General features: G+C 36.0%; 1 protein-coding gene across 3 annotated transcripts in view; it reads left to right on the plus strand.

The window, feature by feature from the left end:
* LOC148939181 (terminal nucleotidyltransferase 4B-like) overlaps positions 1–18356 on the plus strand; it is a 585918-nt gene that overhangs the window by 237012 nt on the left and 330550 nt on the right. For 2 of the 3 annotated variants that reach the window (XM_089107013.1, XM_089107012.1), the window contains one exon: positions 12210–12296. In XM_089107013.1, the coding sequence (XP_088963139.1) occupies positions 12218–12296 (79 nt within the window). In that variant the 5' untranslated portion in view covers positions 12210–12217. Of the gene's footprint in view, positions 1–12209; positions 12297–18356 lie in introns of those variants that run through there. The other variant, XR_016143545.1, reaches the window with a different exon arrangement.

Here is an 18356-nt window from a genome sequence, read left to right on the forward strand (position 1 = left end):
TGATTGATTATGTGTCGTGTTTTGTATGCATCATTTTCTGCTTAATGGAGTGGTACGCATTTCTATAATTTTCAATAAATAGAACAAAATAAACAAACAAACTTTCTCAAAAATTAAAACTTGAGCTAATAGAAACTATTCAAAATAAAAATTTAAAAAGAACCAACAATATATTAAAATATTTAATTAATTAATCTTTGGTGTTATTTTTTTGGTTAATTTTAAAACCAAAAAAATAAAAATAATTATGAAGTAAAATTAAAAGAAGAATAAATCAAAAATTGAATTTATTCTATTGTCACTTACACAATATTAGGCGCTATAATACAGCCAGGGTTGCCGTCCGGTTAAAAAAAATCACTAGATTTTAGTGATTTTGTGGTTGACATAGTGATTTTATTCAGTAATGTAGTGACTTATGTTCTGATTTAGTCATTTTTTTTTCTTTAGGCAATATAAAAAATCACTAGGAATAGTGATAAATCACTAGGAGTGGCAATCCTGAATACAACATAAGTAAACAGAGCACAGTTTTCAAAATGATACCTTATTTAAAAAGAGTGAATAGAGACATTCCCGCCCAATCTTAAAGTCTGTCAGGTCATCCAATATATAGACAAGAGTTGTCAAAATTTTGCAAATGCATAAACCTATTTCCCACAACTTTCAAAAGCCTACTCTGTCAAATTTGACGAAATAATTTAGGATATCCAGTCAACCAATTCGTCAATGCTTTCCATTTGCAAAAGTTCAGAATCGATGACATGAAAATGATGTGAAAATTACAACAATTCATTTTCTGGTAAATTGTTATGTTTTAGAAATTCTATGGTAGTTGATATCCTGATAGATGACAACCGTTTGATTGATTATGTGTCGTGTTTTGTATGCATCATTTTCTGCTTAATGGAGTGGTACGCATTTTGTAACAGTAATTTAATGTTTGTATTCTGAAGCACAAAATTCGTAATTTTTTGAAGGATGGAGAAAAATATACAATTCTAAAAGGATACTCCCTCAGTTCTAATTCTTATCGTGTCTTTCGACGGAAGATCTTGGGAGGAAGAATTGAATGGGGAATAAATCAATTTCAATTTTATCAAAACATACAACGATTTTCAAAATTTGTGATTTAAGGCAAAAAGTGGGCCCATAGCCCCTCCTCTTGCCCATAAATATTTTAGCAGAAAGGTTAATATTTTATACATTGAAATGGAATAATACGTGAATTTTCAATCTATATTGATTGAGATACTAAGTGGAACTTTATACCCTTCAACACGCCGTTTCTTGTAATGCCAACATTTTAGCAGAAGGGTAGGTATGCTCGGGACGTCGTCTGGGGAAGGCGCACTTGTCCTCCCAAAAGAATTTGGAGAAAAAATTATTATATAACCCGTGCCCCTTGACTCTTTGGATGTAGACCCCTGCCACCTCCTCCCCCCCCAATAAAATTCTGGAGATACGCCCCTAGGTATGCTATACCATATTTGAGCCTAAATCACACAAGGATTTTTAATATATATAGTTTGAGATCTAAATTGGGACTATTGCCCCTTCAACACCCCTCCGTTCTTCAACTTTAAGTGGAAGGGTTGATTGTTTGTGAGCACAAACTGTGGACTATCACTCCTTGATTAAATTCAAAGCATTCAATGATTGTCAATTTATATTATTTGAGGTAAAAAGAAGGCCCACGACCTTTTGGACACCACTACTATTTAACTGTCAGATATTTAGCGGAAGAGTTGGCATGTTGGTCCCCGTTTGAGGCAGAATCATACAAGAATTTTCGGTCTGCATATCAGAGGGTCAAAATGGGCCCTTGGACCCTCTAAGACCGCGTCCTATAACACACTGTTCAGCAGAAAGTTAAGACGTTTCTTTACTGGTCCGCTTTAAATAACTGAGGCCAGTTCCTGCGCCAATTTAACATAAAGATGGTCATTTTTAGAGGCGTATTCACCTTCTCTGACCTTCAATACCCTGTAAGCCTATGGGGCAAGTAGTTTTTAGGGGGGGGGAGGGAGCGAACAAATTTCAGATATGCCCCCCCACCACCTGTCTTACATACCGGGGCAAGGAAGTTCTTCGTTTACATGAAGGTTGGTAGCAAGGTCACATGCAGCTGTTGAGACGTATTTAGGAGGGCTACGGGGTTTGACCCCCCTCCCCAGCCGATATGTTTCTCTGACTCTTAAAAAAACATAATAAAATGAATATAAATATATTTTTAATGGGTTTTTAAGTTTTTTTTGTACCCCCCCCCCCAAAAAAAATATTTTGTAAACCCCTCCCCCCCCCCCAAAAAAAAAGAAAATCCTTGATACGGCCTTGGTTGAACGTTGCATCTCAGAAGCGAGTAGGCTTCACTATTCGCAGTTTCACTGTTCGGGGATTTCCCTTCTATCACACAGAGTGACGTGCAAGCAAGAGTGGCAAAGCTTTTTCATTCTTAGGGGCTCGAGAATATGTACTTTTGGTAGTTGATCTGTCTTTATACGTTTCCAATATATCTTAGGGTTGGTTATGCAAGAATCATAAACATTAATGCAACGTGATGACGGAGTTTTGCAATTATTAGCAAAGTATTTATGTAGAATAACTCGGCGATACATACGGAATCGAATTATTTTTACCATCAATAACATAGGAAACAATTGTTCAGCAGCATTTTGTCGATGAAGCCAACCCTCCTAGGTCACCCCCTTAAACTTTAATAAATCAAATAATATAAACATTTTGATTACTAAATATCAGTATATGTATATTAAACTGACAATGCACATTCATTTGTATTTTTTCAGTAAAGTGCAAATTTTGTTCTGGCCTTGGGAAGGCATAGGGGTTTTGCGCCCAACTTATGTTAATTTCTGCTCGTTTTGTTTGACTCGGTAAATTATTGTAATTTCTGTTCGTTTTGGGTTTCATTTATTTATCGATGCTTATTTGTGGTAGTTGCACGCTTGGTAGATTATTTGATTTTATTTTTGCTAATTTTTTGTTTAATCGAGTTCTTTGCTTTTCTTTGAAAAACTTATTTTGTGCAAAAAGTTTTTAAATTAATTTCTGTTCGTTTTATATTGACATAGTCTTTTCAGGGAAAAAGAAAATAATACTTTAAATCTTTTAGTTTTTTAAGACTTTATAGTTTGGCCTGCAAAATTTTGATTGGATGTGTTTTTGAAAATGGTGGGCGTCAGAGGCGCGTTAGTCACTATCCAATCACTTTCAACTATTAAAAAAGGCACTAGCCCTTTCAATTTCCAATTGAATAAGCCCTTTTGAAGTTTCTACGACAATGCTTTCAATAAAAACTTTATATGCCCCAGGGCATAACTTACAACCCTTGCCATGAGGGCTGTGGGGGGAAGGGTTTTCATCCTTAAAGACCTAATTACCAAAACTTTCAACTACGTTGAGTAAAATGGCTATCTAAAAATAGACTTCAATAAAAACTTTATATGCCTCCAGGGCATAACTTATAATCCTTGCCCTGAGGATTGTGGGGGAGCGTCCTCCTCAAAAATATATTTTATATTTGGAAATCAACTACGCTGAACAAAATGGCTATCTCAAAATTTTTATTGGATGTATTTGGGGAAAAGGTGGGCGTGAGACGAGGGTTAGTTGCCCTTCAATCACTTTCGACTGTTAAAAAGTATACTATCCTTTTGAATTTCAAATCGAATGAGCCCTTTTTCAATTTTCTATGACAAAATTTTCAATAATAACCTTATATGCCTCCAGGGCATAACTTATAATCCTTGCCCTGAGGGTTGTGGGGGAGCGTCCTCCTCAAAAACATATTTTATATCTGGAAATCAACTACGCTGAACAAAATGGCTATCTCAAATTTTTGATTGGTTTTTTTTGGGGGAATGATGGGCGTGGGGGGGCTAGCTGCCCTCCAATCACTTTCGAATATAAAAAAGGGCACTAGCCCTTTGAATTTCACATCAAATGAGCTTTTTTTGAAGTTTATACGACAACGCCTTCTTTAAAAACCTTATATGCCGCCAGGGCATAACTTAAAACCCTTGCCCTGAGGGTTGTGGGGGAGTGACAGAGTGTCCTCCTCAAAAACACATTTTCTATCTGGAAATCAACTACGCTGCACAGAATGGCTATCTCAAAATTTTGATTGGAGGTGTTTGGGGGAATAATGGGCGTGGGGGGGCTAGTTGCCCTTCAATCACTTTTGACTATTAAAAAGGGTACTAGCCATTCAAATTTATAACCGAATGAGCCTGTCTTAAAGTTTTTACGACAACGTCTTCTATAAAAACCTTATATGCCCTCAGGGCATAACTTAAAACCCCTGCCCGGAGGGTTGTGGGGGAGTGTCCTTCTCAAAACATATTTTCTATCTGGAAGTCAACTACGCTGAACAAAGTTGATATCTCAAACTTTTGATTGAATGTGTTTGGGGGAATGATGGGCGTAGGGGGGGAGGGGCTAGTCGCAGTCCAATCACTTTCGACTATTCAAAAGGGCACTAGAACTGTCAATTTCCGATCTAATGAGTCCCTTTTCATGTTTCTACGACGACCCTTTCCATATGAAGTGCCCTTCTCTAAAGGAAAAAAAAATACATAGTACATTGAGCCAACATCGTTCTTATATGCCCTCAGGGCATAACTTAAAACCCTTGCCCCGAGGGTTGCGGGGGAGTGTCCTCCTCAAAAACATATTTTCTATCTGGAAATCAACTACGCTGAAAAAATGGCTATCTCAAAATTTTGATTGGATGTATTTGGAGGAATGATGGGCATGGGAGGGGGGCTAGCTGACCTCCATTCGCTTTTGAATATTAGAAAGGGCACTAGCCCTTTGAATTTCCAATCGAATGAGCCTTTTTTGAAGTTTCTACGACAATGTCTTCTATAAAAACCTTATATGCCCCCAGAGCATAACTTAAAACAGTTGCCCTGAGGGTTGTGGGTGAGTGTCCTCTTCAAAAACATATTTTCTATCTGGAAATCAACTACGCTGAACAAAATGGCTATCTGAAAATTTTGATTGGATCTGTTTGGGGGAATGTAGGACGTGGGGGGGGGGGAGTTGGCCTCCAATCACTTTTGACTATTAAAAAGGACACTAACCCTTTGAATTTGCAATCGAATGAGCCTTTTTTGAAGTTTCTACGACAACACCTTCTATAAAAACCTTATATGTCCCCAGGGCATAACTTAAAACCCTTGCCCGGAGGGTTGTGGGTGAGTTTCCTCCTCAAAAACATATTTTCTATCCGGAAATCAACTACGCTGAACAAAATGGCTCTCTCAAAATTTTGATTGGATCTGTTTGTGGGAATGATGCGCGTGGGGGGGATTCAATCACGTTCGACTATTAAAAAGGGCACTAGCCACTCCAATTTCGAATCGAATAAGCCCTTTTCGAACTTTCTACGACAACCTTTTCGATACGAAGTGCCCGAGTATGGAGAAAAACCAAAAAAAAAAACACATTGTGCCCTAATCGTTCTTTACTTAGGCAGCGCTAGCGCGCTGCCAATGATAAATATACGTAATTTACGAATTAACTTACGTAACAAACTTCTATATTCATATATTTTTAATACGGATATTAGGGGGTTCGCCCCCTAGTCAATACCTTGCTCTTTACGCTAAAGTTCGAATTTTGTTCCAATTCTTTAAAAATGACCCATTAATCAAAAAGGCCGTTAATTAGAATAAATAGCTCTTATGAAAGTACTAAAAAGCCTTTGGCTTAAAGAGTGAGGTATTGACTAGGAGGTGGACCCAATCATATACGTAATAATTTTTGTTCGTTTTAAGTTTTGATTTTGCTCCTTACTTTCAGGTAAATTTTTTTATTTATTTAATTTCTGATCGTTTTTTTAAATAATGCTGGGAAATTCGGCGTCCCCTTCATAGCAATGTCCCCTCCCCGATGAAAAATTACTTCATGGAAAAATCCTCCCACATAACCACCGCCCCCCCCACTACCAGAAAAAATCCCCCCAGAAAACGTCTGGATACTTCCCAATAACCAATGCTATATGTTAACATTGGGTAAAGTTCACAAATTTCAGCCCTCCCCCAAGGGACTTCGGGGGATTAAGTCATCCTAAAAGACATAGTTATTATATTTTCGACCATGCTCAGCAAAACGGCTATCTGAAAATTTTTTATCGGCTGGCTTTGGGGGAAAAATGAGCCTGGGAGGGGGCCTAATTGAGCTCCATTGTTTTTGGTCACTTAAAAATGGCAGTAGAACTTTTAATTTCCGTTGGAACGAGCCCTCCTACGATATTCTAGGGCCACTGGGTCGATACAATCACCCCTGGGGAAAAAAACAAAATAAAACAAATAAACACGCATCCGTGATCTTTCTTCTGGCAAAAAAACAGAAAATTCCACATTTTGCAGATAGGAGCTTGAAATATCTACAGTATAGGGTTCTCTGATTCGCTGAATCTGATGGTGTGACTTTCATTAAAGTTCTATAACTATTATGGGTTGTTTCCCCCTTTTTTCGAAAATCAGGCAAATTTTCTCAGGCGCGTAGCTTTTGATGGGTAGGACTAAACTTGATGAAACTTATATATATGAAATCAGCAATAACATCTGATTCTTTTGATGTGACTACTGGTATCAAAATTGCGTTTTTTAGAGTTGCGGTTACTATCGAGCCGGGTCGCTCCTTACTTACAGTTCGTTACCACGAACTGTTTGATATTTGAAAGAGATAATAAAAACTGGGTTTAGTTATCATGGATCAAGAGTTGCCATGAAATATTAATATTTGTACGTGTTTTTAGTGGTTGAGCCCCGAGGAGTGTTTCTTAACTTTTTTGTTGCAAAACTTAATTTCATTAAGTTAATTTAATTTCTTAGATATTAATTAATTTAAGGTACTGGTACATTATATGCTACACAGCAGTATAGACTGTACAAGCAAACCAGATATGGGGATTCGTCAAACGGGTATTTGCTCCAGATATGGAGATTCGTCAACCGGGTATTTGCTATCTAAATTGATTGCAAAGCGAGGTTTCTTATCGAGTTTACAATATTTAAACGATTTTTTTTTGGATCGGGGGGGGGGGGAGGTGTAAACGTAACTAGGTTAGGTTGGGGTATGTATTTAATAAATGCTATTTTACACCCCCCCCCCCTAATGTGCAAATATGTAGCCCAAATTTGTTTCTAAACTATTATATATTTATCCTATTTTATTTTATTTCATTAGCATTGACCAAACTTGACTTCTTTCTTTTGTAACATATAATGCATAAGTACCTAATTTAATTCCAAAAATAGAAAAACAACTCAATTATCTACAAATGCACCATACTTAGTTAAGCTTGCTTGAAACGAATAACATATCAGATTAAGCAAGCTCTGATATCATCAATAAAATTATGTGAAAGACATCAAATATTTGCTAAATTTCAAAGTGACGAAGTTGAACGGAAAACATATGGCCATATTTGACCTATCGACCTATGATGTAATGTTCACGCACGTTTTCTAAGAATCCTTGTTTAGATTCAGTGGTTCTAAAATCCGTATGTATTAAAATGGCACCAAAGGGTGTTAGATGAAATATTTAGAAAGGGAAAATGCCATAGCGTATGCTCATCAGTCTGCATCGGAGAAACCAATCATCTTCTTCCCCCAAAACAAAACATGACATCTCTTTACCCCTTAAACTTAAACTTAACTTTTTCGCATGCTGACCAAAGGTCTGCGTTGTGCAGGTACCGATCTCCTGATTCAAGGTTTTTGGGCCGGGAGTGCGATGCATGGTTGGGGGCAAATGATCTGACGCTTCCCGTGTTCCCCCCCCCCCCGATATCTCCAGGTACTCATTTAGAGGTGGGTCGACTCTGGATGAGCTTAGAGGATCGTATCATTGACCCCCATTCCAAGCCAAATAATCAGCCACACCAGGACTCGAACTCCTGACTTCAGGATTTCAAGTCCGAAGCACCAACCACTCGACTAGGACGGAATCCCTTTACCCCCTCTCCCAAAAAAATTATATGGAAATTTCAACTCTATCTCCCAGCCGTTAGGTAAAACAGGCTAGGCTTACGGAAACCACGTATAAATCCGTCAAACTTGTAATGGCCATATCTTGGGGGGCTAGGGGGTTTCACCCTTCTGAAATCTTTGTCCGACTCGTAAAAATCTAACAACAATGCGTAAAAACTTTTTCATTTGTTTTGAAATATCGAAAAAATATCCCCCCCCCCGAAGGAAAATCTTAGATATGGCCTTAAATGAAACCTAATGTAAATGAGATAAACAAAGACTGGTTTGGGAGAGAATAGCTTCAAGTACCAAGAAAGATGAAAATAAATTCTATTTGTTTGGGTCAGTTAAGTGAAAACTTGCATAGCCATACATGTTTCAAAAAATTCGGAGAAATCTTTAACTCAATTTCTTATGAAAGACAACTATATGTTCAGGCAGTTTCCGGTACAAGCGGATGCAATAAAAAGAAACTTTTGGGAAAAATCTTCAAGAATAAGCTAAAAAACATGACATCAAACAGTTTCAGGAATTGCAGTTTCCTTTTGAAGGTTTTGTTTTCTTTGGGAATCAAAAGATGCATATTAAACTTTTTACGGGCGAAAGGGCTAACCCATTTAACTAGTTAGTTTTGCTGATTTATTTTCACTGCTCAACGTGGCAACACTGACAACAATGTGGTACTACCGTAGAAACTTCATCATTTTGAAGTTGAAACATCCAAAAGAGAAATATTCGTCAATCGAGGTTTTCCAGAAATTGCTTCCGTCAAGGCATGTATGAAGGAGGGGCCTTGCCCCCTCCCTGAATTTATATTTTTTTTTGAATTTATAGGTACTTACAAAAATTGAGGTACAACAAACGGGTTTAATTTTTAAAAATTGGCGGAAAAAAAAGAACAACAGAACTTTAAGTAATAAAAAAATCCGAATATTTCGACTCCATGTCCGGGAGCCTTTTTCAACCGAAAACAAATAATTTAAGGAAAGGAAGCAATTTTAAACTAACTGATCTACAGAAAACAACAACCAAACGTACACAAAACAGAACAACGAAAAAAAACAAATAAATAAAACTCAACAAATAAAAAACAACAAAAAAACAAATCAATATAAATGCAACTCACATTTTAAACTCTTCCATTAGAAACTGTAATTGTCTGACTAATCACCGACAAACGTATGTCACTATACACAGTGATTAGTCAGACAATTACAGTTTTTACAATTCTGAAAGTGTTGAAAATATGAGTTGTACTTATATTTTTTTTTTTTTTTTTTGTGTGTGTGTATTTGGTTGTCGTTTTCTTTAGATGAGTTAATTCTAAAATAGTTTTTGCTTCAGTTATCTTTCCTTCAAGCTTGATTAAACTTATATATTTAAAATTAGCATAAAAATATGATTCTTTTGATGTATCTATTGGTATCAAAAGTCCGTTTTTTAGAGTTTCAATTGAGCCGGTTCGATCCTTACTTACAGTTCGTTACCACGAACTATTTTAAATATTTTTTTCTATTTGCTCTATTACCTTTTATTCCACTTACTCTAAGGCACCAAATTTTTTTTATATTATGTTTTATTTATTTTTTGCTTATTCGCTAATTAACCCAACTTCAAAATCCATTCACGAATGATATCCGAAAAAGATTCCTCAAATCAATCAATCATAATTCAGGGTGCATTAATAAACCTTTTTATGGGTATGAATCCTTATCCAAAATTAGGAAAGTCACCTTATAAAAAGAATATTACCTGCTTCATAATAAAGAATTTTGTCTTTTTTTTCCATAAGAAAGACCAATTAAGAATCGTTTTTGTATAGGAAAATGTACCGAAGTTTTCAAAAAGAGACAGGGATGTGCCGCTTGTGACTGGGGAACTCGCGTAGGCCATCAAAGGATTGAGAAAAATGTTTCCGACCGTTGCATATTAGCCCCTGGGGCCCGAGACAGGATTTCGGAGACTGATCTGAGAATTTCCATACGATTACCCAGAATTGTTTTTTCGAGCCCCGGGTTTGAAGCATGTTATGAGCGAGTTCGACAAAATTCATTTTCAGGTTCTCCGTGATCAACCCAGCGAAACTTTAGTGTTTTCATCTTGCGGGCGTGTTGTATACGGGTTCCTCAAAATTGTCATGCGAGATAATAGGTTGAGCACGGGTTCTGAGAAGACATTTGTCCGTGTTGGACACGGCAAGATACTCTGCTCAACCCGTGTTGAATTCCATGCTGGATGTGCATGGCATGAAAACAATGCTCAGTATTGATGGGCTGCCTAATGTCAAAATCGTGTCATTCAAGTAGTTTATGCCTGGGGAAGTTGTTCCGAGTTTTGTCTCTAGGGGTGTGGCGTAGCGCGTGTACCACACGTGGCGGAACAAGATAAGAGCAACCCGGGTTCAACCGGGTAGGCACATTGGGTATGTCCATTTGGGAAGTAGTTTACATTGCCTTCAGGTTTGGATGTATTGCTCAATCTCTACTTGTTTGCTTTCCGTACCCTGTTTTCTTCTAGGAAAAAGGGCCTGTTTACCGCAACGCGTCAAAAATATCGCATCTTTCGGTGAGTTGTCTCCCACTTTTTTTCAAATAGCCGTTTAAGAGGCATTGAAAATTAGAGAGGAAAATATGATACATCCAGCTCGTGTCAGGGATGTTGACGGACTTTGAAAAATCTTCCTGTTCTTGTTCATATCTGCGCTGGGAATAGCTGTAATTGTAGATGTTGCCAGATTTTGAGCCTTTGCTAAGTGACTGATGGATTGTCGACAAGTGTTGAAATTGTGACGGTTTCATTAGTGCCAGGAAACAATATCGTCACGTCTCTTAAAGTTGATGAGGCGCCAGAAGAGTGGGGGTCCAGTCGAGAGAATGTCAGCCAGTAGCATTCGAGGTTTTTTTTTTTTTTCTGTATCAACTTTTCTGGTGTTGGAATAAAAGTATCCTATCTTAGGAACAGTGTTGGAAGATGGGGTCCGTTGGAGAAACTTAGGTGTTCTTTTAAGGAGGTTGTGCATGGATGAGCCCAATTACAAACTATAAGAGTCGCCTTGTACATTTATATAAGAAATTTTTCAGTTGTTCCATCTTTTCCTATCCCACAGCATTACGATTCACTTCTCATCTCTTTCTTCTTAAGTAATTTAGTCAATTTTGGCGCATGAAAGCAATGTGTAATTCGGCTCGTTTGGCAAATCAGCGCATCTTTTAAAGTGGGATTTTCTGTTTGTTTAAATGGAGCTTCGGTGCATTTCCCCCCGAACAATATTAGACAACGAAGAAAAACGAGGTAAATCACAACAATGAGAAAAAAAGAAGAAATTCGAATGTTTTGGCCGAGATCTCCGTCCAGCCATCGTCTTTTCAGGAATAAGAATGAAAACTAGATAAAAGTCCACAGGACAATATAAAAAGACAAACCTAAGAAATAGAAATTAAAACAGAAGAAAACCCTTCCTTAAGCAACATTGGTCGCCAAACAACGGCAAAAAGACAACTACCCGTTGTTGTGTAATGAATGTCCAGTGACGTAAGCTGGGGAGGCTGCCCTGGCCCAAAAGCCAAAATTTTCTTAAAGTTATTGGCACTACTTATTCAAATTATCAAATATAATTTGTGTTTTTTTATGATTGCCCCCCCCCCAAAAAAAAATCATTTGCAGCCTACGTGTCTTGAGAAGTCCTCTTTTATTCTAGTTTTGTTTTTCGATATTTATCTTTTTATATTTTCCGGTCTGCTTTTATCTATATGTTTATTCTTCTTCCTGAACTAAGCACTCAACCAAAATATTTATATATTTTTTTTTTTAACCGGCTGCGATTTACCTCGTTTTTGTCATTGTCTTACGTTTTTTCTTTTTAGGCTACAGCTTAAAGAGGATAAAAAGGAAAAAATGGGAATATTTTCTCACTAAAATTTACCTAGGAACACAGTCAGGCACTTGCACATATATTGAATTTGTTGTGGGCTTTAAAAGCTAGAAATATTGGCAAATTGTATGCAGATATTTTAAAAGCTAGGAATATTGGCAAATTGTGTGCAGATATTTTAAAAGCTAGGAATATTGGTAAATTGTATGCAGATATTTTAAAAAATTGGAAAATTTTCAATATCTTGTGGGGCGCATGGACCAATCAACTTTCCCTGCCCAATGTACGTGCCTGTACACATACCTCTCAATTTATATACTTTTTAATTTCAGGCGGATCAATGTACCGAAGTGTGTTCAGTCTTCTGGCATTCGCCTTATTGTTGGTGAAGACGTTGCAGAGTCACCTTATAGACGCAAGTAAGACATATCTTTTCTGTTAATTATAAGCAGAAGACAAGTTATCTTTAAGTTGAATAATAATACCGGTGATTTATCAAATAGCCAGTTTAGGACGTTCATATAGTAGTAAACAAAAATTTAGGCTACCAGTAAGTCCAAATTAGGTGGTGAAAGATAATAAAAGTGGGACATTAAAAGGAAAACATGCGGAAGGAAGCAATGGTCCTAATTCACAAAACATGTAGGAGGGGGGGTGTTATAATTTTTTAATTTTGATGAAGATATGAAAAAGTTATTTTTCTAAATTTGGGGGGGGGGTGGGTGGGCGAAGTAGATTTAATTTTGTAAGTCGATTTTTCTTAATTAAGATACAAATAAAAAGTTTTTTCACAATCTAGGAGGACGGGAGTCTTTTTTGTTTTTCAATGTAAATACCAAAAAGGTATTTGTTAGCAACTAAGGGGGCAATTATCCACCTCCCCCTAAGGTACTTACGCGGGAATTTTTTTTTTAGAGTGCACAGCATATCAGGTCAGTCTACATTTCAAACAGTTCGTCGTAGCGAACTGTAAGTAAGGAGCAATCCGGCTCAATAGTAACCAAAACTCTTACGGGAATTTGATACCAAAAGGTATATAAAAAGAATCGGCTTTTTATGCTGATTTCAAATATATAAATTTCATTAAGTTTAGTCTTACCCATCAAAGGTTATAAGCCTGAGAAAATTTTCCGGATTTTCGAAGAAAGGGGGAAACAACCCCTAAGGGTAAAGTGACCTTAGTGAAAACAACACCATCAGATTCAGCGTATCAGAAAACTCTACTGTAGAGGTTTCAAACTCCTTTCTGCAAAATGTAGAATTTTGTATTTTTTGCCAGAAGAAAGATCAAGGATGTGTGTTTTTTGTTTTTTTTTTCCAGGGGTTGTCGTATCGACCCCTGCATCGTTTTTTTATTTAAGTTGTTCCTTTCCTTTTTCTTTGGTTTCATTATCCTATTCTTATCTGTATTCGCGAACAATCATAACAAGAGATTGTTACTGTATCCCCAGAATATTTGGATTGATTCTGTGATGCAAACTATAAGTTTATTATACAGAATTAGAGCCTATGTGATCTTTACTATTGAACTTTATTTTTGTTTGATTTTCCTGTTTGTTCTGTTCTGTTCCGATTATTGTTCCTTTTCCTAATAAAAAAAAAAAAAAAAGTTTTTTCATCTGAAAGGTAGGAGCAACATTAAAACTTAAAACGAACAGAAATTATTACGTATATAAAGGGGGATGCCCCCTCCTCAACACCTCGCTCTTTACGTTAAAGTTTTAATTTTGTCCCAATTCTTTAAAGATGACTCCTGAAACACAACGGCCGTTTAATTAGAACAATAAGACGCCTTTTTAAAAGTACTGAAAAGCTTTAGCGTAAAGAGCGAGGAAGACTTTTTAAAAGAAGAACATCAAGAAAAGGAAGTTTCCCATTCTCTTCTAATTCAACAGAAGACTTCAATCCCCCCCCCCCCTCGCAAACAATTAAGATGTTTCGAAAATTCTTTTAATTCGTCCTCTCTATTATTTAATTTGCCCAGATTACGGGGAGGACGAATTAAAAGGATTTCCGAAGCACCTTAATTGTTGGGGGGGGGGGGGGGGATTTAAAGTTAACTGTTGAATTGGAAGAGAATGGGAAGATTCCTTTTCTTGATGTTCTTCTTTTAAAAAATGAAAATAGTCTGGATTTCAAAATTTACAGAAAACCGACAAATAACAATGGATTTTTGTCTTATAGTTCCGGTCACACTCGCCAAGTAAAAAATGGTTTGATCATTTCTTTAACTGACCGGATCTTTAGTATTTGCTCTTCAAAATTTTTTGAGGAGGAGTTGTATTTTCTAAGAAAAATACTAATAAGTAGCCTAACATGTATCCAGAGTGGTTAATTAACCAGGCTTTCAAAAAGAAGGAAAAAGTTTCTAGAGATTTCTAAGGAAGTCTTGGAGACAATTCGGGAGAAGGACGTTCTTTTGTTCCTTACCATATGTACTCGGGCTAAGTGGAAAACTTAAAATAATTTTACAAAGTAATGGTCTAAAAGTAGGCCTAACTTTAAAGAGTAATAATACTTTGGGTAGTTTTCTAAATTCTGGGAAGGATCTAACTTCATTTGGGCAACAAAGTGTGGTCTATCAGATCCTGTGTACTCGCGGAAGCTCATATGTGGGACGTAGTAACCAGAATTTGGAAATGAGATTATTACAGCATAAAGACTCAATTTCATCGGCTTTAAAGCAATATTCTAAGTCTAAAGATTTTACTTCAGTCCTTTCAGAACATATTTTCAAGTTTCCGGACCATTTTATTTTGTTCGATAATGTCTCTTTGATTTCTAGGGACCGGGGTTTAAAGCAAAATTTTCGTGAAACTCTTGAAATTAAAAAAAAAATATATATTCAAGAATATAGCCTCAAATCGTGACACAGGCGAATTTGGGTCGAACTCCATCTACGATAATTTATTAAAATCTGATAGAGTAAAGTTCAATCCACCCAATGTAGTTAACCTCTGTCCAAGTGTTATTTCATTGAACGCTAATGAACCGGATCCAAGAAGGTCAACGAGGCTAGCTTCTGCTTTTGCTTTGAAAAGAATTAGAGCATTAAATAAATTTTTTTTTTATTTATTTTTTTTTATTTTAGTTTTATTTTATTTCGTATATAAACTTTTTTTTTTTAATTTTTCTAGTTTAGTTTTACTACTGATGACGGTCACTGCATATGTGACCGAAATATTTAATATTTTTGTGAAATTTTGTCCCTGTTTGTGAAATACTGTTCATTAAAAGGATTTAATCCCTATTTGAACTTTTATTTATCGTCATGGAATGACAGTTTGATTTCTGAAAGTATCTATGTATTAAATGTTAAGCAAGTAAAAAGAAGAAAAGTAGTTTGAGTAACAAGATTCTTCACTTGCTTTGGTCCTGCCTTCTTGTGTTGCTCCATTCTCAATCAATTGTGTTTATGCTCCTCCTTTTTGCTCCTCCTTTTTGCTCCTCCTTTTTGCTCCTCCTTTTTGCTCCTCCTTTTTAACTTTCAACAGGCTTTGACAGTGATATGATATCATGTCATCTGTTTTGTCAAGAAAAGTACAGTTGATAGTTCAGTTATGTTGTCTATTAATATTTTAAAACAATTGTGCAACTTCTGGACTTTTCTATATTTGCATTTTTTTTTATCATTTTAAAATCCATGCTCATGTTTTGTAATAAAAATGAAGAAAACTGTTTTTTATGTGCTTGTGTAATGGATCATGGATAATGATCCATTGTAATCATGGATAATGACTGTGCTGTCAACTTGTGCAGTTTTGTCTGTAACGCTCCTTTTAACTTTAATCAAATCACTTTAAACTCTTAAGAAGGACACTAGAACTTTCATTTTCAAATCGAAAAGCCCAATGAGTTTCTACGAGCCATTCTACGCGGAATCCTGGGTTGCCACCGGATGAAAGTAATTACTAAATAGTTTTTCCGGTTTTTAGAGTTTTTCCATTTGAAACCCCAGTTTTTCCCAACGAGTTAAGAAACCATTTACTTTTTGCTCTAGCTGAGCTAGCATAATTAGTCGGCGGATTTTGAAAAAATGTTATTTTTAAAGTATTTTCATTGAACCTAACGACAATTGGCAATAACGACAATAACGACCTATCCAAGTAAACCTTGTGTTATAGAAAAAGAATGTTATAGTAGAAACGAATTCGATAAGACAATAAATTAAACTAACGAAAGAATTTAAAAGAAAACAAATGAAAGAAAAAAACGCTGAAGTTCAGTTCATACCCAGAACAACTATAATATCTTAAGTAAATTCAGGCAAAGATGTAATTCCAAAAATTATACAAAGTAGAAGAGGCTATAGAATACTTTGTTCTTGTGGGAATTTTACATTGAAAGGACCCAACAAAATTTCGAAAAAAGATTCCAACAGCACAAAATGGTAATAGCTTCTTCCTTAAAGTACAGTAAAAAAAAAAGAAAAAAAACATAAAACTTCGATTCAGTATTTGCAGAACATCTATTTGATCTTCTGCACCATAATATGGGGCAAATCACCATAGTATATATCAAATATCAATAGTATCAAATATAATATTTGATAAAACAAAAATAATTTATAATTGTGTTGGGCAGGGGCGTCGTTTGGGGGGGGGGTGCAGTTGCCTCCAATAATGTGGAGAAAAAATAATATATATCCCATGTCTATCCGAATATTGACCCCTCTCCCCCTCCCCAATGAAAATTCTGGCTATTCACCCCTACTGTAACTGTTGAGCTGTTAGAAATTAAATTAAGATCAGGGAATTTTGCATATTTAGCCTCACATAAGGGGGAAGGGGTTAAATTTTTAAGGTAAGACAAAAAAAAACTTTGGAAGAAGTCAATAGGCCTATACCTGCAAAACTGCAATAGAATATGAAATACATCCTGACTTATGCCATTGTGTGTGGTTACGTGCAAGGTCTTATCCAGAAGGGGGGCTAGGGGGTTTGAACCCCCTAAAAAAACAATTGTCCAACTCGAAAAAGTTTACGAGCTTAAAACGAGTTAAAAACTTAGTTTTTTTTGAAAGTTTTTCTTGTAACTTTCCGAACAAAAATCCTGGATACGGCCTCTGTTATTTTGTTTATTAATCGGCTATTATATGCAGTTGGATTTCGTTTAAATGTTTCCTTTGTCCTTATTTTTAATTTTTTTGTGAAGCGTTTGTGCGTCTTCCTTTTTTCATGTTTGTTTAAGCTAGTTTTTTCCCCGTTGATAAAGACTTTCGGATGTGAAGCCAAAATATTCCGACTTTTTTTTATATAGTTTTTCACTGTCTAAAAACATATTTTCACTGTCTTAAAACAGCAGAACAGAGAGAATAGTTTATAATTTTCATTGGCTGTCAGTAGATGAGTGGTGTAAGTGAATCAAGTTTTCACTAAAATGCCCCTTTTCATTAATAATTAGCTTCCACGGTGTTTTATTGACCACTAGATTAAGAAAAAAAATCACCTGTTCAAAAAAAAACACTAACAAATCGCTAGAAATAGTAAGGCAACCATGAAATGCCACCTAGGGGTGGCAACCATGAAAGAGCGGCCCCAGAAAAAAAAATAGTACATGAAAGACACTTCGCCTTTTCTTAAGTGCTCCCAAACGGGGGAGGGACTCTGTCCCCTCCAATATATTGAACCCCTGTCAAGTTGAACTTCTGCTTAAATGCTGACTGTCCCTTAAAAAGGACAAATCATTTTCATACCAAGTGAGAAATTTTATTATTCAAAAATTTCATTATTCAAAGTAATTCAAATATTCACAGTCACAGTGGCCTACTAGCTTCTTAAATACTTTTCAGAACAATTACAAATTCATATTACTGCCTGAAAATTGTTGAAGTGTAATAATTGCTTTGAATATTCAATATTGCAAATTTTTGCATACAATTTGAATGAACTCTGCAACCGAATTCGGCTAATTACTGGCATAAAGGTATTCTTGTTGGTTCACGCCTATACATGTTTCTTTAGTTTAATACGGCCAGATTAAGAATAAGAAACATTAAAAAGAGTATGAAGATGAACACGGATCTACGACCAATTCGAAGGTCTATTCGTAAAAGCTTTAGAAAACGAACTTTAAAATGAAGGTGAATTCGGATTTTTGGATTTAAGAATATTATTTTTGTTGAAAAGCCCCCCCCCCCCAGATAAGTTTCTGACCCAAAAGTTCTCGGCTGCGTGCAAATATGCTACTAGAATTAATTCAAAGATGTAAGGGTGACTGGTAACAGAGTCAGGTAGAACTCAGGCAGGTACACGGATGAGGGTCTATCCGTCTTTTTGCTTCATCTGATTTTCTCTTGTTTAATTGCTCACCTCCGAAAAGTTTTGCCCCCAAATCCAAATAAATTCATGTGTACGCGCCTGTTGAAAACAAGACAATTTATTTAGTTATTAAAAATCCTAGTCAGAGACGCTAATTCACAAAAATTTAGGGGGCAAATGAGGATTTTTTCCTTTAAATAAAGGGACAAAGAAAAATGT

The sequence above is a fragment of the Artemia sp. Qi Xiang Cuo genome, chromosome 21 (genome assembly GCF_049724085.1).
Source record: "Artemia sp. Qi Xiang Cuo chromosome 21, ASM4972408v1, whole genome shotgun sequence".
NCBI lineage: Eukaryota > Metazoa > Arthropoda > Branchiopoda > Anostraca > Artemiidae > Artemia > Artemia sp. Qi Xiang Cuo.